Source organism: Tachysurus fulvidraco, chromosome 14, assembly GCF_022655615.1.
Source record: "Tachysurus fulvidraco isolate hzauxx_2018 chromosome 14, HZAU_PFXX_2.0, whole genome shotgun sequence".
In the NCBI taxonomy this organism is placed as follows: domain Eukaryota; kingdom Metazoa; phylum Chordata; class Actinopteri; order Siluriformes; family Bagridae; genus Tachysurus; species Tachysurus fulvidraco.
Window position 1 is genome coordinate 11,062,686 of NC_062531.1, and position 19,894 is coordinate 11,082,579.

Here is a 19,894-nt window from a genome sequence, read left to right on the forward strand (position 1 = left end):
GTGTATATAACATTTTGGCAGGTCTGCCATTGAACTGCTGGCATGCCACAAACCTTATATTTTAAGTGAAATGCTGCTTGAATTTAGTTGATAAATATGTTTGCGTGAACTTGTTAGTGAGTGCAAATCTACAGAAACTGCATTTTTTTATAATTATGAAAAAGTTAGCTTTTTCCAATATTGAATTAACTCTGTTCACTCTCTGCTTTAATATTGAAAAAAGGTCTGTAAATTCAATCAACTGTTCAATAAGTTCACAGAAACAAAGTAGGATGTGGTCTAACGAGTTTACTTCCTTTAGTTTCGCTGTTTTAGCACGTCTTGTTGTTTCCCCGTTCTATCCATATAACACAGAGCTACACGCACTGCTCACTTTATTATGTATACCTGCAGCAGCACAATGCCAAATATTGTCCTAACATCAGAATTTTTAAACACCAGTATCGGTGTGACCTCTGAGCATTGCATGGCATGGTTGTTGGTGGCAGATGGGCTGTTTTGAGTGACTGTTATGTGTGAAAATCCCAAGAGATCAGCTGTTTATGAAATACGCAAAGCAGCCCATAAAGCACACCTGTTTCTGTAACCTTTTGCACTGTGCTACTGCAATATTGATCGGCTGATTAAAGAGCTGCGTGACAGAATACCTAAAATATACACCATCTCTTTATAAACTAATCATTGTGATTAAGGAAATTGTCAAAACTAAAAAAAAAAAAAAAAAGAGAGAGAAAAATTGTCTAATCCAAATAAAGATAAAGCTTCTTTAGCTCAGTTTAACTTTATTCAACATGATAATGACCATATAAACTAAATACACAAGATCTTTTCCCCCAAAATATTTGTTAAATATATAAATGAATATTCACATAAGCGGCTTTGCTTTAGGCACTTTGAACATTCAAATGGATTTTTTTTTCTTCTCTTAAATTATCTGTTTTTCAGAAATGTTTGACTACAAAATACAGACCCAGCATGAAAAGTATTTACAAATAACAAATAACTTATGTTTATTTTCAAATTTTGTACACAAATGCTTCTTGTTCCTGTTCATGGTCCCTGTTGTCATAAATTTACACAAAATTTATATAAAATTATTTTCATCCCAAATTTTATAAAAGTTGACAACACTTTTTGGTTGAACGGGTCAATACTGCTCACATGACCTACAGTACACAGCACTTCATAAACTGGTTACACAGACAAAACTAAACATGGGTGATGACATGAATCTTCAGTGTGTGTTGACAAAATAACCAGGAGCTGACAAATAAAAGTGCACAATTTTGTGTGTGTGACAGGAGTGTAATACAACAGAAGTCATCGGTGTGATGGTTTAAGAAACCACTAGATGTCACTGCAGCTGAAATCTGACAAACATGCTTACAAAAATTACTTGGAAAGCTAATATTTACGTTTTTAATCTTCCCTATGCTTTCTTCTGTCAAAGTTCATAGAGGGTACATGAGAATTCCAAGCTTTGATGAAGCTGTTAGGGAGCTACATGCTAACTGAAATGCTAATCAATTCAGTTTGATCAGCTTTTAATTGTCAAAATGTCTGTGGTTCTTGTTTGTTTATTTTAACTTTTGGGGTAACCAGATTTTTACATGTAACTTCTTTCTGCACGTGAAAAAAAAGGAATATACATATATATGTATAATCCTTACTATATATAGTGGTCAAGTGTTATTAACATAAAGCATTACCCAACGATGATTTAAAACCTACCCAGGTAACCGAGTAGTGCAAATCATTTATCACAAAGCAGGTCAGAAAACCTGAAATGACTTCAAGAGGAGTGTGCAGTAAAAATGAGTTAAGTCAGAAATTATACTGTAGATTGTTGGAGTAGGAGGGATCTTCATGAGTAATCTAAGAAAACAATCAGCATTTACAAATATAAAAGTCATGAAAATCCATCTGCATGCACGGGAACTAAATTAAACTCAGCGCTTTATAAGATCTGCAGCCTTTCTGTGCATTAAGATGTACTGAAAACACACACTTTTCAGAACTATCTTCTTTGCTGTGCAATAATTTACAACAAAAACAATGACCTCATAATGTCAAACTTTTCTTTAAACATTCCGCTGTGATGTAAAACACGTGGGAGCTCCAGAAATATAACACATCCTTTGTAATCAATATTTTATACTTGCATTAGTTCTCATGTGATATGACTAATTTTATATGACATTTTTGTAATCCTCCCTGAAAGCCTACTCTATTCACTGTTTGACTACTAATATTATTTTAGTCTAACATTTTTTTTTTTAGCTCAGTTGCGCACCATCTTTAACTTCAACCTTGTGTAGTTTTTTGTAATATGGTCCCTAGTATTTGTCTTTGGTCTTTATGTTGGAATTTCAGATGTGTAAGATTCATAAAATACAAATTTCCCAGCATGAGCATACACAGTCAGGATGGCAGTGTGGCAGTGTTCGAGCGCTTATCAGTGTTGTTTCTGTTCACAGTTCCAATAGAAGCCTTTGATTAGTCACTGAAATTAAACTGATACTGAAAAAATCTGAGAATTCCTGAATGAATGTTTTCCTTACTGCTGTCATCTACACATCCATCCATCCATCCATCCATCTGGCAGGCATCGGGTCCAGTATTTATAACAGCGGTAGAATATGGGATACTTATATAAGAAGATGACACGAGCCTTCTGCAAAATCTTCACAGAGTAGGTTTTACAGCAATGTCTCAGTTGCTGCTTTGGGCTTTGTTCTGCAGCATGCTCGGTTTTCGAGGTCCAAGTTGTTTGATGGTAACTGATGGAAAGTGTGTGTGCTTGTGTGTGCATCTTTACTGCACTGGTTACTGCTGTGTTAATGTCTGTTAGTGTCCTCCCACTCTACTGCCCCCAGTCACCCACTGGATGATGATGGAGCTCATGCTCATCACCATGAAGAGGAAGCCCAAAGCTGCAAATATTGCTGCCTGAAGGACAAAAAAAGAGAGAAACAAATAAGAACATTAAAACACAATTCAGGCGAGTGAGAAGACACGGTACATGGTGACACTTTGTTTCGTGACATTTTCTGAAACACTTAGAATTTATACTGTACTTACCTGATTTGAGTTTGCAGATAAAACACAGTGATGGTGAAATTTGTGATAGTTCATTTTTTAATCACTTGATTAGATGCAACTCTGACAAATATCAGCTCTTATGTTTCGAAGTTTTTTTATATTCTGACTTTAAATGCTTTATGTTTGTCGTGTTTATAGAACATCCAATACAGTTAAAAATTTGTGTGCTGTCAAAAACGAGTGCATTTGACTTCATTCTTGTTCCATCCAATGTAGTCTGTAGTACTAAGTTGGCTGTATATTATATTTACCTGGATCTTTGGCCGAGATTTCAGTGGTTCCTGTTCTTCAGGTATGATGCGGATGTAGAATATTCCGGGAAGTATAAAAATAAGACTGGGTGCTGATGTGGCTCCTGGGAAAAAAAAGTTTGACAATGTTTTTAGTGCTGATACATTATCAATATTACTGTTTTAAAAATTCTAGGGTTAGGGATGAACAGTCTTTAAACACAGCCTTTGTGCTGTTATAAAATGCTGGATAAGCTTACCAATGACACCAAATATCTCTCTGATGTCAGGGACGAAGATGACGAGGATGTTGACAAATATGAGGAGAATGACAGCGATGGCGATGTGGCGAACCCAGCGAAACGGTTTATTATTGAAAAACAACTGCTGCACAGCACGACGGATCTGAACACACACACAAACACACCGAATGCATACTGCTATAACAAAAAAAATGATAGAGTTGTCTCATATTTAAAGCATTCAGATTATAATACATTCAAATACTGAAAAGAGTGCGTACACATATTTAAATGATATCTCCATATCTAAGTGTTTTAATGTGATCAAAAACACACTGTGTTTATAGCTTTTCTTAAAAAACTTAAATCTAGATCTAATCTACATACACTAATCATTACGCTAATAGATGGTCCTCACATTTCTAGAAAAACGTGTGTGTTCGTGTGTGTGTGTGTGCCTGTCTATGTGTGTGTGTGTGTGTTTGTGTGTGTGAGTGTGTGTGTGTGTGTGTGTGTGTGTGTGTGTGTGTGTGTGTGTGTGTGTGTGTGTGTGTGTGTGTGTGTGTGTGTGTGTGTGTGTGTGTGTGTGTGTGTGTGTGAGTGTGTGTGTGTGTGTTTTACCGGGAACAGAACAACAGGCACAGTGAGAGTGACAGCGACCAACACAGCCAGGCGTACACACAGCATCAGTGTGTCATTGGTGGAGTAGCTCTTCAGGAGTTCATCTTTTACATTACCTGCAAACACACACATGCACACACACACACACACGCACACATACACAGGTCTCAGAGTGTGAACAGCACATTTAGAGGCTATATTCACTTATAAACCCAGAATATATAATTTTCTCTTACAGCACTAGCATATGCTTACCATAGAAAGTGAGGTAGCCAAAGATGGCAGTTAGTAGGTACATGATGAACATGGACAGGATGGAGATATTAGCCACCTTCTGCATGCGCTGCTTAGTTGGTCTGGTGTAGATAAATGACAGAATATATACACAGACAAAATCAAAGACATTCATTAGCAGCCAACATAACCGTTTAGTCATGGATTGAATGGACAGTCAGTGAAGATATAACTCATGCTTATGTAAAGACATTTGTTAAGATTAATTATGGTTTATTAATGTCAGGTTTAACACTGATGTATTAAAACCAATGGGAGGTACAAGAAGCTTAATGTAAGGTGTGATGAAATAAATGGAAGAGGTGCATTGTTAAGGTGGTAAGTGTGCATATACGTGACCCAGACTTACTTTTTCAATTCTGTGTAGATGGGCAGCACTTCAGGGTGACACACAAAAGCGAAGGCCAGAATAGGAATGGTATATGCAGCCTGCATGAATAACACAATGAATAACAGCTCATCAACTTCAGTGTAGCATGGCTAAAACACCAGTGTGCTACCATGTCAACAGCCACTACTACGTACGTGTACCAATACAATGAATACTGCTGCCACTATCACAACCACTACTATTTACTATTACTAATACCACTTCAACCACTACTATTACTACTACTATTAGTGCTACTACTGCAATCATTACTACTATTAGCACTACTACTACATCTTCTACTACCACTGCTATTATTAGTGCTACTACCACTATTACATCTTCTACTACCACTGCTATTATTAGTGCTACTACCACTACTACATCTTCTACTACCACTGCTATTACAACCAGTACTAATATTACTACTCCTACTCCTACTACTGCTACTACAACTACTAGTGCTAATACTTCAGTCACTACTACTATTAGCACTATTACTACATCTTCTACTACCACTGCTGTTACAACCAGTAAAAGATTTCTCACTACCGTCTACTACCTACGTACTACTTCTACCTCAACCACTACAACTACGTCTGCTTCTACCACAACTATTACCTCCACTAAAAACAGTTTTAATATTACTACTACATCTCCCACTACAACATCTGTAAATCTTACAGTACTTCCACTGCTATTGCCACTGCTCCTACCAATACTAATCCACTCTGCAGTCAAATCCTGATTAAATTCAGCATTCTGGATGAAAAAAATACAAGCACATCTTACCTGTGGTGTGAGAGTGATGAGTTCCGCCTTACAGGTACTGTTGTGCATGTAGTCATCAGGGTTGTGTGTAGTGGTATAAAGAGTCATATTTGTGGTGTTGGTGCTGATGCTGGGGTGTTCAGATGAACACGCAGTAACAAACTTCTTATAGATAACCTACAAGACCATGAAAGAAGATATGTATTTAGAAGTAATTGCATAAAAAGGCACTTCAGTTCAAACATTTTTAGGATGGTTATTTAATAGACTGCAGAGGAGGAGTGGAGAGATGATTGGATAAATGAAGTGGACTCACAGATATGAGGAAGAAAAACATGCATGTGAGCGAGAAACCACTGGTGTAGCCAAGATACCCTGAAAGTGATATTACAGCATGATGTAAATGACAGCACCAGTAACCAAATCAAATAGTTCATCATGTCAATCCTTCTGTAAGATGAAGGATTTAAACACTTTAAGTATCTCTAAGTGTGTATGATTATGAAATGTGATAATAGGGGAATGAATGATTAAGAAGGAAAAAAGATGGTAGACGTACCAAGATGGCGCATGAGGGCAAGCGGTAAGATTATACAGATACTGACGATGATGATGAGATAGCTTCCATTCACATACCACTCTCTAACAGGACACATACAACAGCAGGGTGGTTGAGAAAAAAAAACAAAACAAAACATACATGCACAATATTTTCATGCGAACTAGATATAAGTTTATAGTAATATGATTCATTAAACCATGAAACATATTTGTTGACCATCATACACTACTACATGTTGTGAAACATGAAACACTAGATTGATAGATACATCCACAGTAGAGGGTGTGATGCAGCATGACACGTAAGCAAAGCTACCACAACTGCATTATTGTTGTATTACAACACAGAAGGGTGTGTGTTATTCAGGTTATACAACAGCGATTTGCCAGTAGTTCTATACTACTAGTTCTATGTTATATTTTATTAATGAAGGTCATGTCACACATTTTATATGTATAGATAAATTTACAGTTGTGGAACGATAGATATAAAGGTGTTCTCCCTTCCGATATAGCAATACATTTATTCCCTCACCAGCCTCTCTCTCTCTCTCTCACACACACACACACACACACACACTGAGCTGATTCTTCTCTCTCTCATTCACACACACACACACACACACACACACACACACACACACACACACACACACACACACACACACAAAATGCAGCCTGTCGTTTTACCAAGAAAACAGAAAAAACAGGAAGTATTTAGAGCATCCTTCTAATAAGTGTAAAATGTTAAAAATACACTATTTAAATTTTCATTTTTTGTGTAAGTATAAAAATGATCCATGCATCATGGGTAGTGAGCGTCAAATCTTTTTTCAGGTGCAAGCTGCCAAACTGACCCCTGGGGCACAAACTGAGCCAAAGGATAAAGCTGTAAATGTTTGGACTGATGATAAAAAATAGGAAATAAACACTGGATGTTTAAACCTATCTATTTATAATAATCTAATCTTTTATTTATAGGTATTGGTATGGATTTTGGTGATAACTATGCAAACAAAGTCTGTTGACCATTTTCACTGTTTTTCTGCCAATGAATGAACGTATGTTATGAGAAACAACACCAAACGTTAATGTTTGCAAATGTTACAATGCAGTGGTGTGAAAAAACCCTTCAATATTCCAATATCATATTCATATCCAGAAAAGACTATTGGTGTTGGTGCAGATTTTTCAGTCCAGTGAAGCAGGAATCAAACCTGATTCCACCTGTTTAATAAATTGATCTTGGCAAACAACAGACATTGTGGTGTTACCACTACGTGTTACCAAGCACGCACACCTACCCTATCTGGATAAGATTGGACACGCCTTGTCTAAACACATCATTTTTTTCATGGCAATGACATAAATGAAAAAATGGAAGAAAGAAAACTTCTTACGAGTTTGTCTGTTTGTCCACTAGGCCTATAATAACAGCTGGCAACTCCGTCTTCACAATAAAGAGGTAGCTGGACATGGCTATAGAACAACAAGGAGAAAGTACAAAAGCACCATTGTGTGAAAAGAGAAAATTCTAGTAGATACTGTAGACATGCATCACTACTTAGGTAGGCTGACAATTCCACATATGTTTAATTCCTTCAATCTCACCTCCTATGTTATGAATAGTTATGACGCAGGCTGCTATGATTTTGCCTACTGATCCGAATGCACGAAAACCCAACTGTTCATATGCACGAATCCCTAAAATAACAAAGAAATTGTGTGACGGTATGATATTGTAGAATTCATTAAAAAATCACAGAAATATTACACGATCTGTAACTGGTGTAAAGACGGATTTGAGGACTGATGTCTTACCAACCACTCCAGCGCACTTCAGCAGCAGGTGGATGGAGTACGCAGACAAAATAGCAATGAGGATGATTAGAATTCTACAGAAAAGCAGTAAACAAGGGAAAATCAGTTAGAACAAGAGTTAACAAGCCATGTGGCCATTTAGATTTTGATCTATTTTGACATTAGAGCTTTTCTGTAATAAATGTACCAACAATGTGAGACATAAATCTTCCCTGTAATCTCATTAGCAGCTTTAGGCATCATCTGTACCTGAGCTGTTTCATGAGCCACACCACACTGTGTTCCGTTAGCAGACAAATGAAATGAATCTAAGAGAATTGCAAGTGTGGAGACTGTATTGTGAATCTTGATGTGATCTTATGGTGCATTACTGAAAATGTGCTCACAAACTAAAAACAAAACAAAATAAAACAGAAATGCTTTCTTTCGTTTCTCACTAGAAGTGATATTTAAGGGCATTTGCCTTTAAAAGGAAATCTTGTAACTAGAGTATGTGTGGAGCGACACGTCACACACTCACTCACACACACACACAAACATCTAAGGCAGATGCTTTTTCATGGAGAGAACCCACATAACTGTCCCTCCCTCCCGTCGCTCTCTTTCTCTCTCCCTCACACACACACATACTTACACACACACAGACACACACACACTCAGATGTCCAACCTTTACTTAACCGAGACTCAAATTTGATGGCAAGGGATCACTTAAATATAAATATAAAAGCACCCCAACTCCACACACTAACAATCTTTCATTGCACTGGGAATAAAAATGTTCTTACTTTTTGATGTAGAATTTAGACAAACAGAACAATACACACTTGCAGTTTTTCAATTGTTATTTAAGCATTTGCACACTATGTATTCTGTACAATGACTGTAAGTTCTTATTTCAGATATGAAAGAATATTTCACACACATCATACACACATTGTAAATGAGGATTTGACTCACACAAAGAGGATGATGCCAGTGTTGGACATGGCATACGCTAGACCCAGAATACCGCTGCCCATGATGGCATTACTGAGATTAAAGATGGACATCCCAAATGATGTCTTCCCCACAAACTGTAAAAAAAAACCAACAACAACAGTGAATTGACAAGTCTTACATTCAGATTCAGTTTCCAAGATGAGCAGCAGTTTCCAGTTTGTGCTGCTTTTCCAAACAAAATGACATAAAAGACATCACAAAATCACGAGGTACATTAAAGTATATCAGCAGTGTCATTAATATCCATTCTTGCAGTCACACTAATTACACTTACACAGTATGATGTCTTATGACCATGATAAACATAACTGCAGACTTCAAATAAAAAAGTCTTACTGATATGAAAGGAATTCAAACCAAACACAGAAAAAAAACTCAAGACATTAAAAGGAATTATGAAGTAGACCCTCTACAACATATACATCCATCCATTCCATTTTCTGTACTGCTTTTCCCACTCAGGGTACCAGAGAAACCTGCAGTCTATTCCACGAGACTTGGGTGCACATGATGGGGACACCCTGAAGAATGCCAACCCATGAAATCCTATACAATATTTAGTGAAAGAAAATGTACAGCACATTGAACCTTACACATCACTGAACACTTTTCGTTTTCTGTTGGTTTCCAAAGTCGAGGCTGGTCAACGTTCACCCAAATAAAGTGAAAATAACTGCAACTATGTGTCTTTCACATCCTGTGTTCTTTCCTCTCCAACAAATCTGTTTTGGCAAATTTTGGCCTGACTGCTGTTTCAGTTGAGATAACCGAAAAGTGTAGTTTGCTCGAGTCTTGTATAACACCAGGGTAAAAAAAAAGCATCATAAATGCTACAGCTGAACTGTAAATGTTGGCACCCTGACAAAAGTATCAGCACCTCCAAACGCTCTGCCAAGTGTGAGAGAATACATGAGAATCTTTGCACATGTGAAAAACTTACATCTGTAAACTCTCCTTTCTTCTCTTCTTTCTTCTCATCTGTATTTTTGTCTAGAAGCTCTTCTCTCTCTGGCATGTTCTCTAGGGCATCAAACCTAGGAATGAAACCAAAGTGTGCATGCTTTTTAAAAAAAAGTTTCCTTCCAACTTTTGGTGAACAACAGACACATTTTACTACATTATTTCATCATGTTTAGAATTTTCACTACACAAAGTATTTGATTCCCAAAACATTTTTGTACATTTAATATTATAGCTTTAATTAGAAATTAGTTACATTAATTGATTAATTGCATCCAACAAAATATTTTTGAAATTATTTGCAACTGTATTAAAAAAGCAAAAACTGAATTTTTCCTCAACATTGGCAGATATTGTCGAACTCAATCAGCCTGGATCGTGTGAGTCTCTTTAAACCAGGACCATGATCTCCAGACCTCTCCACAAATGTTCCAGGGAGTTAAGATCCGGACATTGGTTCAGACATGTCCTAAAGCAGCTTCTTCTGGTTGTACTGAAATATGAAGCGTCTCCCACTCTGAGGTTGTATGCGCTCTAGAGCAGGTCTTCTACAAAGGCTACTTACATTCATCCTTCCCTCAATTCTGAACCAATATCCTAATCCCCAATGCTGAGAAGCACCCCATAGAATGATGCTGCCACCACCATGCTTCATCATATGGATGCCACTGTAGCTGCACTTTTATGGGTATTTATGGGTATACTGTATGTCTTCTTAATACCCAATGCCATCAATATCAGCATTGATCAAGCCATTAAAATTAACTAGCAAGCTAAAATATATTTCTAACTAATTACCAACAGATATAATTTTTTTCAATTATGGAGGCATTGTTTAATTTACAAAACATTTTATTAAGTCTGTCTACATTTTATTTCATCTTTTGGAAGGACACATTGCTGTGGCTTACAAACTCAACATATGATCTCAGGCTTCTCCTAACTGATTATGCTAAAATCTATTCAAGAAAACATCACATGCTTTATATGTCTTCTCTTACAACAGATGGAAACTGTAGACACACTGAAATTTGAACAGAAACATGATATATGTGGGAATTGTGGCTAAAAGAGATGTGAAATTGATGCAAAAGTAATTATCTAGTTTTATCTGAACAATAACAAAAAACACACATTCACACAAATTCAGATAAGGATTACTTGCTCAAAGCTAGTTGCTTTAGATAGCTAGCTACAGGTAATGATGATGAATTACATGTAAACATTTAAAAAATTCATTGAGACAACATTAGCGATGCTTTGTTGATATTTGACTGTCATACCAGACATAAGTTTTCTGAACTTGGGAAAGTATTTGTTCCTGGCTGAATATTTGCCCACTTTTCCCATTTAAAGATGTATACATTGTTCATTCTAAGACTAGAATTGTTTAGTAGTAAAGTAAACTTCTTAGTGGAAGCAGTAACTGTAAATCTATAAATGACAAAAGACTGTAAACCTATATTTATTTTAAAGCCTACATACAGTAGGACAGTGCTATATTTCTACATGTTTCCTATTTTATAACTCCATAATTTCACCTCGACCCATTTCTTGACTTTTGACTGTCTTTGTATCGTATAAAAAACTGGTATGAACTACTACTGGAAAGCTCGTCAGTGTTTAATTACATCTGATAATAGTATTTCTGTCAGTAGAGAGGTATAAACTAACAGACTGCTCCTTTAAAAAGTGCTAGAACATGCTTAGATGTCTTTTGTGGGTTAGACACAAAAATGATAATTCCGTGACAATCCCGTTTCAATGATCTAATCTAGTCTCATATGAAGAACTTACATAAAACAGATTAAATTCATTACTATCTCATTTTATGAATAATTAATGTAATATGCATCTTCACACTGTGTGTAGGAGCAGTATGATTTTAGCTGAGTCATAGCTGCTAGGTGTAATACTACACCTGCCCACAAGGGGACATGACCATTGCTATGGTTACTAATTAGCCTCAGGTGAAACTCATTAGCCAGCTGCCTATTGATAGCATGTGCACAGTTAATTTTATTTCGGTGCAAGTCCCTAAGGGATAATTTTACAATAAAGTTAGTTTTGAGGTCAACGTGTAGAGAGCTATGCTTAATAGTGCTTAATGTCAAATGATGAGACAGACTGAACCATGATCATGTAACATTACAACCTTCTGATATCTTTAGGATGGTAATTCATCTCTGTTGAGATCTTCATGCTGAACTTTAAAACATACCCATCCTCCTCGCCCCTTTTTTCGCAGTGGCCGTTCACCATCTTGTCGAGCTCCATGGTGTAGTGTTTGCACAGAGATGCTTTGGCTGTAAACACGTTCCTCTAAGTAAGGACAAAATCTGAAAATGATATCTGGAAAACATATAAAAACAAACAAAAAACAAGAATTTAATAAAAGCCTACAGGATGTTTAAAACACATGCTCATTGTTTATTTTCAGAACAAAGTGAAAAAGCATGTATATCCCAACAGCCAGACGGATTGGCGTATAAGCTTTGTGCTCATTCACAAAAACATGTAATATACTTAGAGCATAGTGAGAAGGGGTTAGAGATCTGTATACTAGCTGAACAGAGGATTGGTGCTAAAGATGCTGGAGAAGTAAAAAAAAAAAAAAAGGTAATGTATGCAAACAAATCACTGTAGTGTGAGTGTTTAAGGAATGTAAACATGCAGTGAAAATAATGTATGTCGTGGACGTTTTAGCGTTAACTAATCACGTATGAGTGATTAGTTAATCACTAATCATCACTAATCATGTATGAGTGTGTATGAGAAATTTGCATACATGCTGGTTGCTTTCTTGTTAGGCTCTTTGCTTGAACCACCTGGAACGGCAAGCTAGTTAAACATATTGCTTGTGCCGTAAAATTCTGTAATTCAGCCAAACGTTCGATATAAGGTGCAGTTTAATTTCTGACACATGGATCAGTCTGAATAAACAGTTACACCTAATCATTTGTCAACAATAAAGAAAGAATAGACTCTACATGAACTACCGGTAATGCAAATGCGAGTGACCATAAAGTAAAGCTCCACCTTCTTAGGTTGAAAAGGACGCCCTAGAGTTTGTGTGCGTGTGTATCCTGGTGTGTAAAAAAAAACATAAACAAAGAGCTAGATCAAAGATCAAGATGTAGAAACTAGTAAGCTGGAAGCACCTTGGTTCCCATGTGGCCACTTCTCATGAAGAATTTGGGACACAGGGACCAACTGTAAGCTTAATTCTCAGGAAATTTAAAGTCTCAGACAGAATTAATCAGCTTTTGGCAGAGTATTTCTCTGTCCTGGTTCCTCATTCGTTCCTTTCCGTTTACAGTGTATGACACAGGGCTTTGCTTGGAGCGTCATACTGCATTCCTTAGATAATATCACTGAGATACTAAAGAAGGAGATGTTTCTAATTATTTAGAAGCCAAATAAAAAGAAAGCAAAACTTATATCCAGAGTGTTAAAAATCACACACGTCGGGAAAAATATGAATAATAACAGAAAGAGCAAATACATGCTAACATTCAGTCATCTTTTCATAATCCTGAAGGTAAAAATTCATCTGTTTAGAGTCTATGAATCTAGATCTTACATCCTGCAGTTATTAATTTTTCGATCAAATGAAATGAAAATCTCTTTTTTAAAAAGCAATTCCATGAAGCAGTTTATTCCTCACTCTGCAAAAACTATCCTGAGCTCAGAGTAAAAGTAAAAGGTCTTTCTGCTACCATTAACTGACTGTCATTAAAGCAGATCCATATAAAATCAAACAAAGACAAAACATTTTCTTCAGGATTTTTAACACCAAGTGCTCTCTCTTTCTTAAATATACGCTCAAGTTAAAATGTAAAGCAAGAAAATGTCAACTAACCACACTAGGAGTAGAGAACATGCAGCAGCACGTCTGTCTCGAGTGCGCGTGGCTCCTGTCTGATGCAAGACTCAACCAGTATTGATGCTTGCTCTACCACTCAACAGCGCTCCTGCCAGGAACAACTGATTCATGCAAAGAGAAAGAACAACCCACAGCTGGGTGCTCCGTTCCTGCTCTTTCTTTCTTTGTTTCTGTGTTTCTTTCTTTTGTTTTTGCGTTTCAAGAGTTTCAATTAAAATCCTCAGGACTGTTTAGGTTACTGTGCCATCTGTCACCTTCTATACAGCAGTGTAGTGTTTCATCTCGTATCTATCTTTACACAAATGCGGTGGAGGAAGTAGGATTAATACGAGCGCATGTGGAAAGAAGGTGTGTGTGTCTGTGTGTTGGTTACTAGATACTTAAATACAGGGTAGCCATAAAAGCATGCAAATGATTTTGTCTGTGAACTACAGCTATAAAGAATATTACTCTGTGTTTGTGTGTGTTTGTTTTGTTGTATAAAACCGTGTGTGTGTGTGTGTGTGTGTGTGTGTGTGTGGGTGTGGGTGGGTGTGTGTGTGTGTGCTCATCCTGTTGACTGTGGAGCATTTGTAATGCGATTAAGAGATCAGACATTTTGAAGGTTACCATGAACATCTGGTACAGTGAAGCCATAAACACACTCCAAGCCTCAACCACCAATAAATTTATCACCTTATTGTATTTTAGTTCATCTCTGTCACAAATATTTATCAGTCAGGATAAATAAAGTGTCTTAGGTGAAGACTCGCATTTTTATAAAAAAAACAACAACACATATTTCATAAGAGCTGTAAATACAAAAGAATGAGTTGACTCTTGAGAACTACTAATGAGTATGCTACAGTTGCATGTGTATGAAATTTATATTTATTACTATTCATTTTAATATGTATTATGAATTTTCATTCATGTTTAATTTTGTGTCATATTTATTTTCTTTTTTTGATTTTTCTAATGATTATATTTTTGAGTATATAGATGTAAAGCTACATTCGAATACACAGAGGTTTTATCTCTGCAAGTCACTGCACCATGAATCACCACTAGGTGTTCCAGCAAATCAACTTTCTTGCTGTTGGAGTGTGAAACATTGTTGAGGAAGATTTGGCATTTGTATATAAAATTCCCCAGTATATATATATATATATATATATATATATATATATATATATATATATATATATATATATATATATATATATGTATATGCATCTTATCATACGAGATGAAGGAGAAGCGCTTTGTTACAGATCATGATCGCTGCACGGCCACAACTAGTCGCTTTAACGGTCGCTGTCATATATTTGACAATAGGAGGCGCAACTTTTATTAAAAAACTTATAGTCTCTGCTTGCTTTGATGCGGGTTGCTGTGTGTGAGCATAAGATAAGTAGCTCTCAAGGAGGGGGCTGCTGTTCTATGGTTTAGTTTTCTTTTCATTACAGTTTTACATTGCAAAAGTCATGCATTGTGGGACCATATTAAAGTAAGGTGCAAAAAAAAAAAAAAACTGGTTGAAGTAATAATGAATAAAATGGAGTTCAATCTGACCAAGTGATAACATATGATGATATGATATATGATATGATTTATAATGAAGATCTCTATTGGTAGAGATGAGATTAAAGGAAATGACTCCATTGTTTCACACTCCTACTGGTGTCTTTTAGGCTTATAGCTTGTTAATAAAAACCCTTTTTTTAATCAAACCATCTTGTCCTTGAAGAATTTCCTATAACCCCACACCCTGTACTATATTATTACTCACTTATCCACCTGTAATAAAAACTCATCTGTATTAAAACACAGTCTGGGTCTCACTGTCGGCATAGGATCAGTATCATACAGATGATTCATTATTAACCGAATAATAACAATATAATAGATAATTAATAGATGTGATTGATCTCAATGCTCAGCACTGTATGCCACATTACTGCAACACTATGCCATTTCTTGGGTACAGTGTATAATCAGTGGTTAAATGAAAGTTACAAATAATGGTTGGGTTTGTGTGTATGGTCAGCTGTGTAGACGTGGCTCTTTCTGTAAACTTTTGTTCCGGGGACACACACACACACACACACACACACACACACACACACACACACACACACACACACACACACACACACACACACACACACACACACTCTAATACCACAGCAATTTGCCAAAACTACCAGTTTTTATGTATTAAAGAATACAGCATAGTACTTTCATCTGATTATTGTTGTATTTAATGTTTGTTCCTGTTATCATGTTATAACAGCTAGAAACCTCATAAAAAAAAAGTCTTTCAAAATAATGTAGCTGGACGTGTAATAGAGGAATGTAACATGTCTGAAACCTTATTTGCAGCTTTACCTTAGACTGTTACAAAGCTCTGAAACTCAAGACTCCATTTAAAAGTCAGAAATAAACCGAAAACCTATATAGATTTTTTGTGATTGTGCTTTTTTGGGAAAAATTACTTGAATTATTGAAATTGCAAGCACAGGATTCTTCTTTTAGACTCGTATAAGTGAAGACATATATGCAATTACTTTTTATGTGAGCTCTACTTCATTGTTTAAAATAGGTTTTCAATTTAAATGTTTGTATGTCTTCAGAAATAAAGGAGAAATTTCTAGAAGGTAAGCCATGCAAAGGGAGCAAATAAGACTTCCAATCTAGATTTACAGGTGTTAACTATAGGATGGGGTAGCTCAGTGTTTAAGACACTGGCCAGAAGGTTGTGAGTTCAACACCTAGAGCCACCAAGTTACCAATGTATGGAGCTCTAACAAATAACCCACCGTCTATTTCTTATTCATTTTTGTGTAAGAAACTGAAGGTGACTGTACAGACTGCATCACCGGCTGTACCCAGAGGAGCACATGTTTCTTTTGTGTTTTTTTTAATCAGAGAACTGCATGACGGAATGCTTCCTAATGGCTCTCTGATGTCAGAAAGCAGGATGTGGAGACTTCTTTCTCCATGAGTCAATGCGGAAACAGTCGACTGAGCACACGTGGCTTTCACGCTGAGAAAATTATAATGGTCCTACAACAGATCTTTATTTTCTTTTCCTTTTTTCTACAACAGTACATTACATTACTTGTTTGACAGTAAAAGCTGGAGTTATTATTTAATAATATTAAACATGTAGATCATAAATATTTCAATCTGTATTCGAGTAATATATAAAGAAGAATATATATAGTACACATCTGTGTGTATAATTAGACATTTGCTTAACAACTTGTTGTTCACACACATTACATAACAATAGAGTGAATAATAAATGAGAGCACATGTTTTTTCCCACCTAGACCATTAACCAAAATTGCAAGGAAATCCACAGGAACTGATATGACAAGCTACAACAGTGAAAATCAACAAGATGTGATAGATAGATAGATAGATAGATAGATAGATAGATAGATAGATAGATAGATAGATAGATAGATAGATAGAAATTTAAGGTTAAAATTATATTAAAGGAAATAGTTATTTCAGTGAAATGTCCTCACAAGGATAGTAAAATGAACGTGTGTGTGTGTGTTTATACGCGTGAAATGCTACACACGTGTTATCTTTCCGGAAGTGATAGCGCGTGCATTCAATCATCCAAAAAACGAGAATCTTATCCACCAAAATGTGGCGCTTACCATTACACACACGGAATATGAAAATATTACAATAAACAGAAAATCAACATAAAAAACAAACAAACAAAAAACAATAATCCATCAGACTGGAGACGTGTAAGAGTGACATGTGAACAAGTTCCTAAATGTATTTAGCTTTAAAAGTAGTAACAATCATAATAATGCTCATAAGTATTGAGATAATAATTACAAACTATTTAACTGCACAATGCTTTGTTTTTGTTTAACCTGTTAAAGAAACGCATAAACAGACTGTCCCTACCTTTATTAGATGTTTGGGTGATGGAGAGTGAACCAGGATGAATGATAGTGGATGGAGCGAGAGAGAGAGAGAGAGAGAGAGAGAGAGAGAGAGAGAGAGAGAGAGAGAGAACGAGAATGTACTTGAACTTGATGAAGAGAATTCAAGCAAAGTGATGAAAAAAGAGCGCGCGGACAGTTAGCCCCGCCCACGTTTTTTTATGTCACACTGACGCTGCTGCGTCGGAAACGTCATTTTTTTCCTCCTCAGTGGGTTTTTCCCACACCGTGTTGTCTAGAAACGGGTGGTTCCGCGTTTGGTGTTTGTTTATCGTGTCCCTCTAATATTACTTTTACAAATATGTATATAAGGTAAAATTACACGACATTTTCAAAGGTTCTTCTACAACAACCTACACGTATTTTAGCCTACAGTCAGCTATAACTTCACTTTACACTGAATTAGTGTTGTTTAGAGGGGTTTGATAAATTTAACGTCCTGTGTTGTGGGTCAGGAAACGCCTTAATCATGTTAACTGAACTAATTTACCCTTGTAAAAGTATTTGAGATATTTGGTAAGTCTGTTTTTTAACAGGAAGTCATTGTGTAAAGAAGACCATTTCCTTCGATTTTCAGTGATACTGACTGATAAAAGTTACTTGGAAAATACATCATGTTCCCTTTATTATATACATCATTTTTCATTATAAAAATACAGGGCATTGAATGCTATTCACACACACACACACACACACACACACACACACACACACACACACACACACACACACACACACACACACACACACACACACACACACACAAACCCTCAAAAAATACACCTCAACCCTGTTTCAATTAAGGTCTAAATGCCACTAAGAAATCCGATGAAAGAAATGACCCCTAAGATAAATGAAAACTTTTTTGAATGCTGAAATGAAAGTGCTGAAAAACTGTTGAAAAAATATTTCACAAAATAAAGTTCATTTTTAACATATGCAAGGTCACCCTGAGCACACCCTGAGCATCACCGCCATACAATTCCTAATAAGTGGTGTTAAGTGGAGTTGGAGGGAGACACGGTGGCTTAGCATGTTTGCCTCACACCTGCAGGGATGGGGTTCCATTCCTTATATGTGGAGTTAGCATGTTCTCTCTTGGGTGTTTCCTCCAGGTAATCCAGTTTCCTCTGTCAGTCCACATGCACTGTAGGCTGATTGACTCTAAATTGACTACCACCTTGTTTTCCAAGTCCTCTGTGAAAGACTCAAGGTTTCCTGTGACTCTGTGTAGGACAAGTGGACATGGATGGAGTGGGGTTGAGGTCAGGGCTCTGTAAAGGCTACTGGAGTTCATAAACACCAAGTTCTAACACTCCAATCTTGGTCATGTTTTTATGCTTTGTGCACACATGGGTGCTGTAAAGGTGTTGGAACCTTTAGTTTCAGTGATGGGAAATATCGAATGTAAATCATTTATTTAAAATTGTGAATATACTAGAGAAGATCAAATCTGGAAATGACATATCCAAAGACACCCGTTGATGGAATAAATAAATTAAATCTGTTGATGGAATAAATAGGACTTCATCTTGTGCATGACTCAATCTGATTCAGATGAATGTTTTTACCATATTCGCTATATAAATTCCAAATTGGTTAAACTATTTACAAAAACTATTATAAAAAAATTCGAGTGGAAATCACCATTTCCACCTAAACTGTCATCATGAATTAATGACTTAATTATATTTTACTAAAAACTGGAAAAGTCAAATACTTTCTCCGGGGAACAGCCAGAGCATTTAAAAAAACAACAACAAGGGACTCTTTAAATAGGGAGTCTTTCTATCTATTTTTAAATACCTCCTGACAACAGGAAAAGAAATATTTAATGTATATGAGATGCAATAGCTAATTTGACAAATGACACGTGTAAACATGTGGGCCAAAAAATGGACAGTTTGTTTGTATTTTGAGGTTATTAACATTATAATCGGAATTTAATTTTATAATAAAACTTGTGGAAAAAAAGAGAACAGCCAATTCTCATAGTTGATGTGTTGGGCAAATACACACACACACACACACACACACACACACACACACACACACACACACACACACACACACACAGAG

General features: G+C 36.2%; 1 protein-coding gene across 2 annotated transcripts; it reads right to left on the reverse strand.

The window, feature by feature from the left end:
- Nucleotides 1-985: 985 nt before the first annotated feature.
- slc38a5a (solute carrier family 38 member 5a) lies at nt 986-17,934 on the reverse strand. 2 transcript variants are annotated; one of them, XM_027167309.2, is made up of 16 exons: nt 17,778-17,934; nt 12,195-12,325; nt 9,954-10,047; nt 8,972-9,087; nt 8,013-8,086; nt 7,803-7,895; nt 7,592-7,670; nt 6,190-6,272; nt 5,947-6,005; nt 5,652-5,807; nt 4,839-4,918; nt 4,451-4,551; nt 4,196-4,311; nt 3,593-3,737; nt 3,354-3,457; nt 986-2,949 (listed from the first exon to the last, which is right to left on the reverse strand). In XM_027167309.2, exons 2-16 carry the CDS (start codon nt 12,248-12,250, stop codon nt 2,848-2,850), a joined length of 1,458 nt encoding a protein of 485 aa, XP_027023110.1. In that variant the 5' UTR covers nt 12,251-12,325; nt 17,778-17,934; the 3' UTR covers nt 986-2,847. The 2 variants fall into 2 exon arrangements, with proteins under 2 accessions (XP_027023110.1, XP_047679000.1); XM_047823044.1 differs by lacking the exon at nt 17,778-17,934 and adding an exon at nt 13,836-13,960.
- Between the last annotated feature and the right edge of the window lie 1,960 nt (nt 17,935-19,894).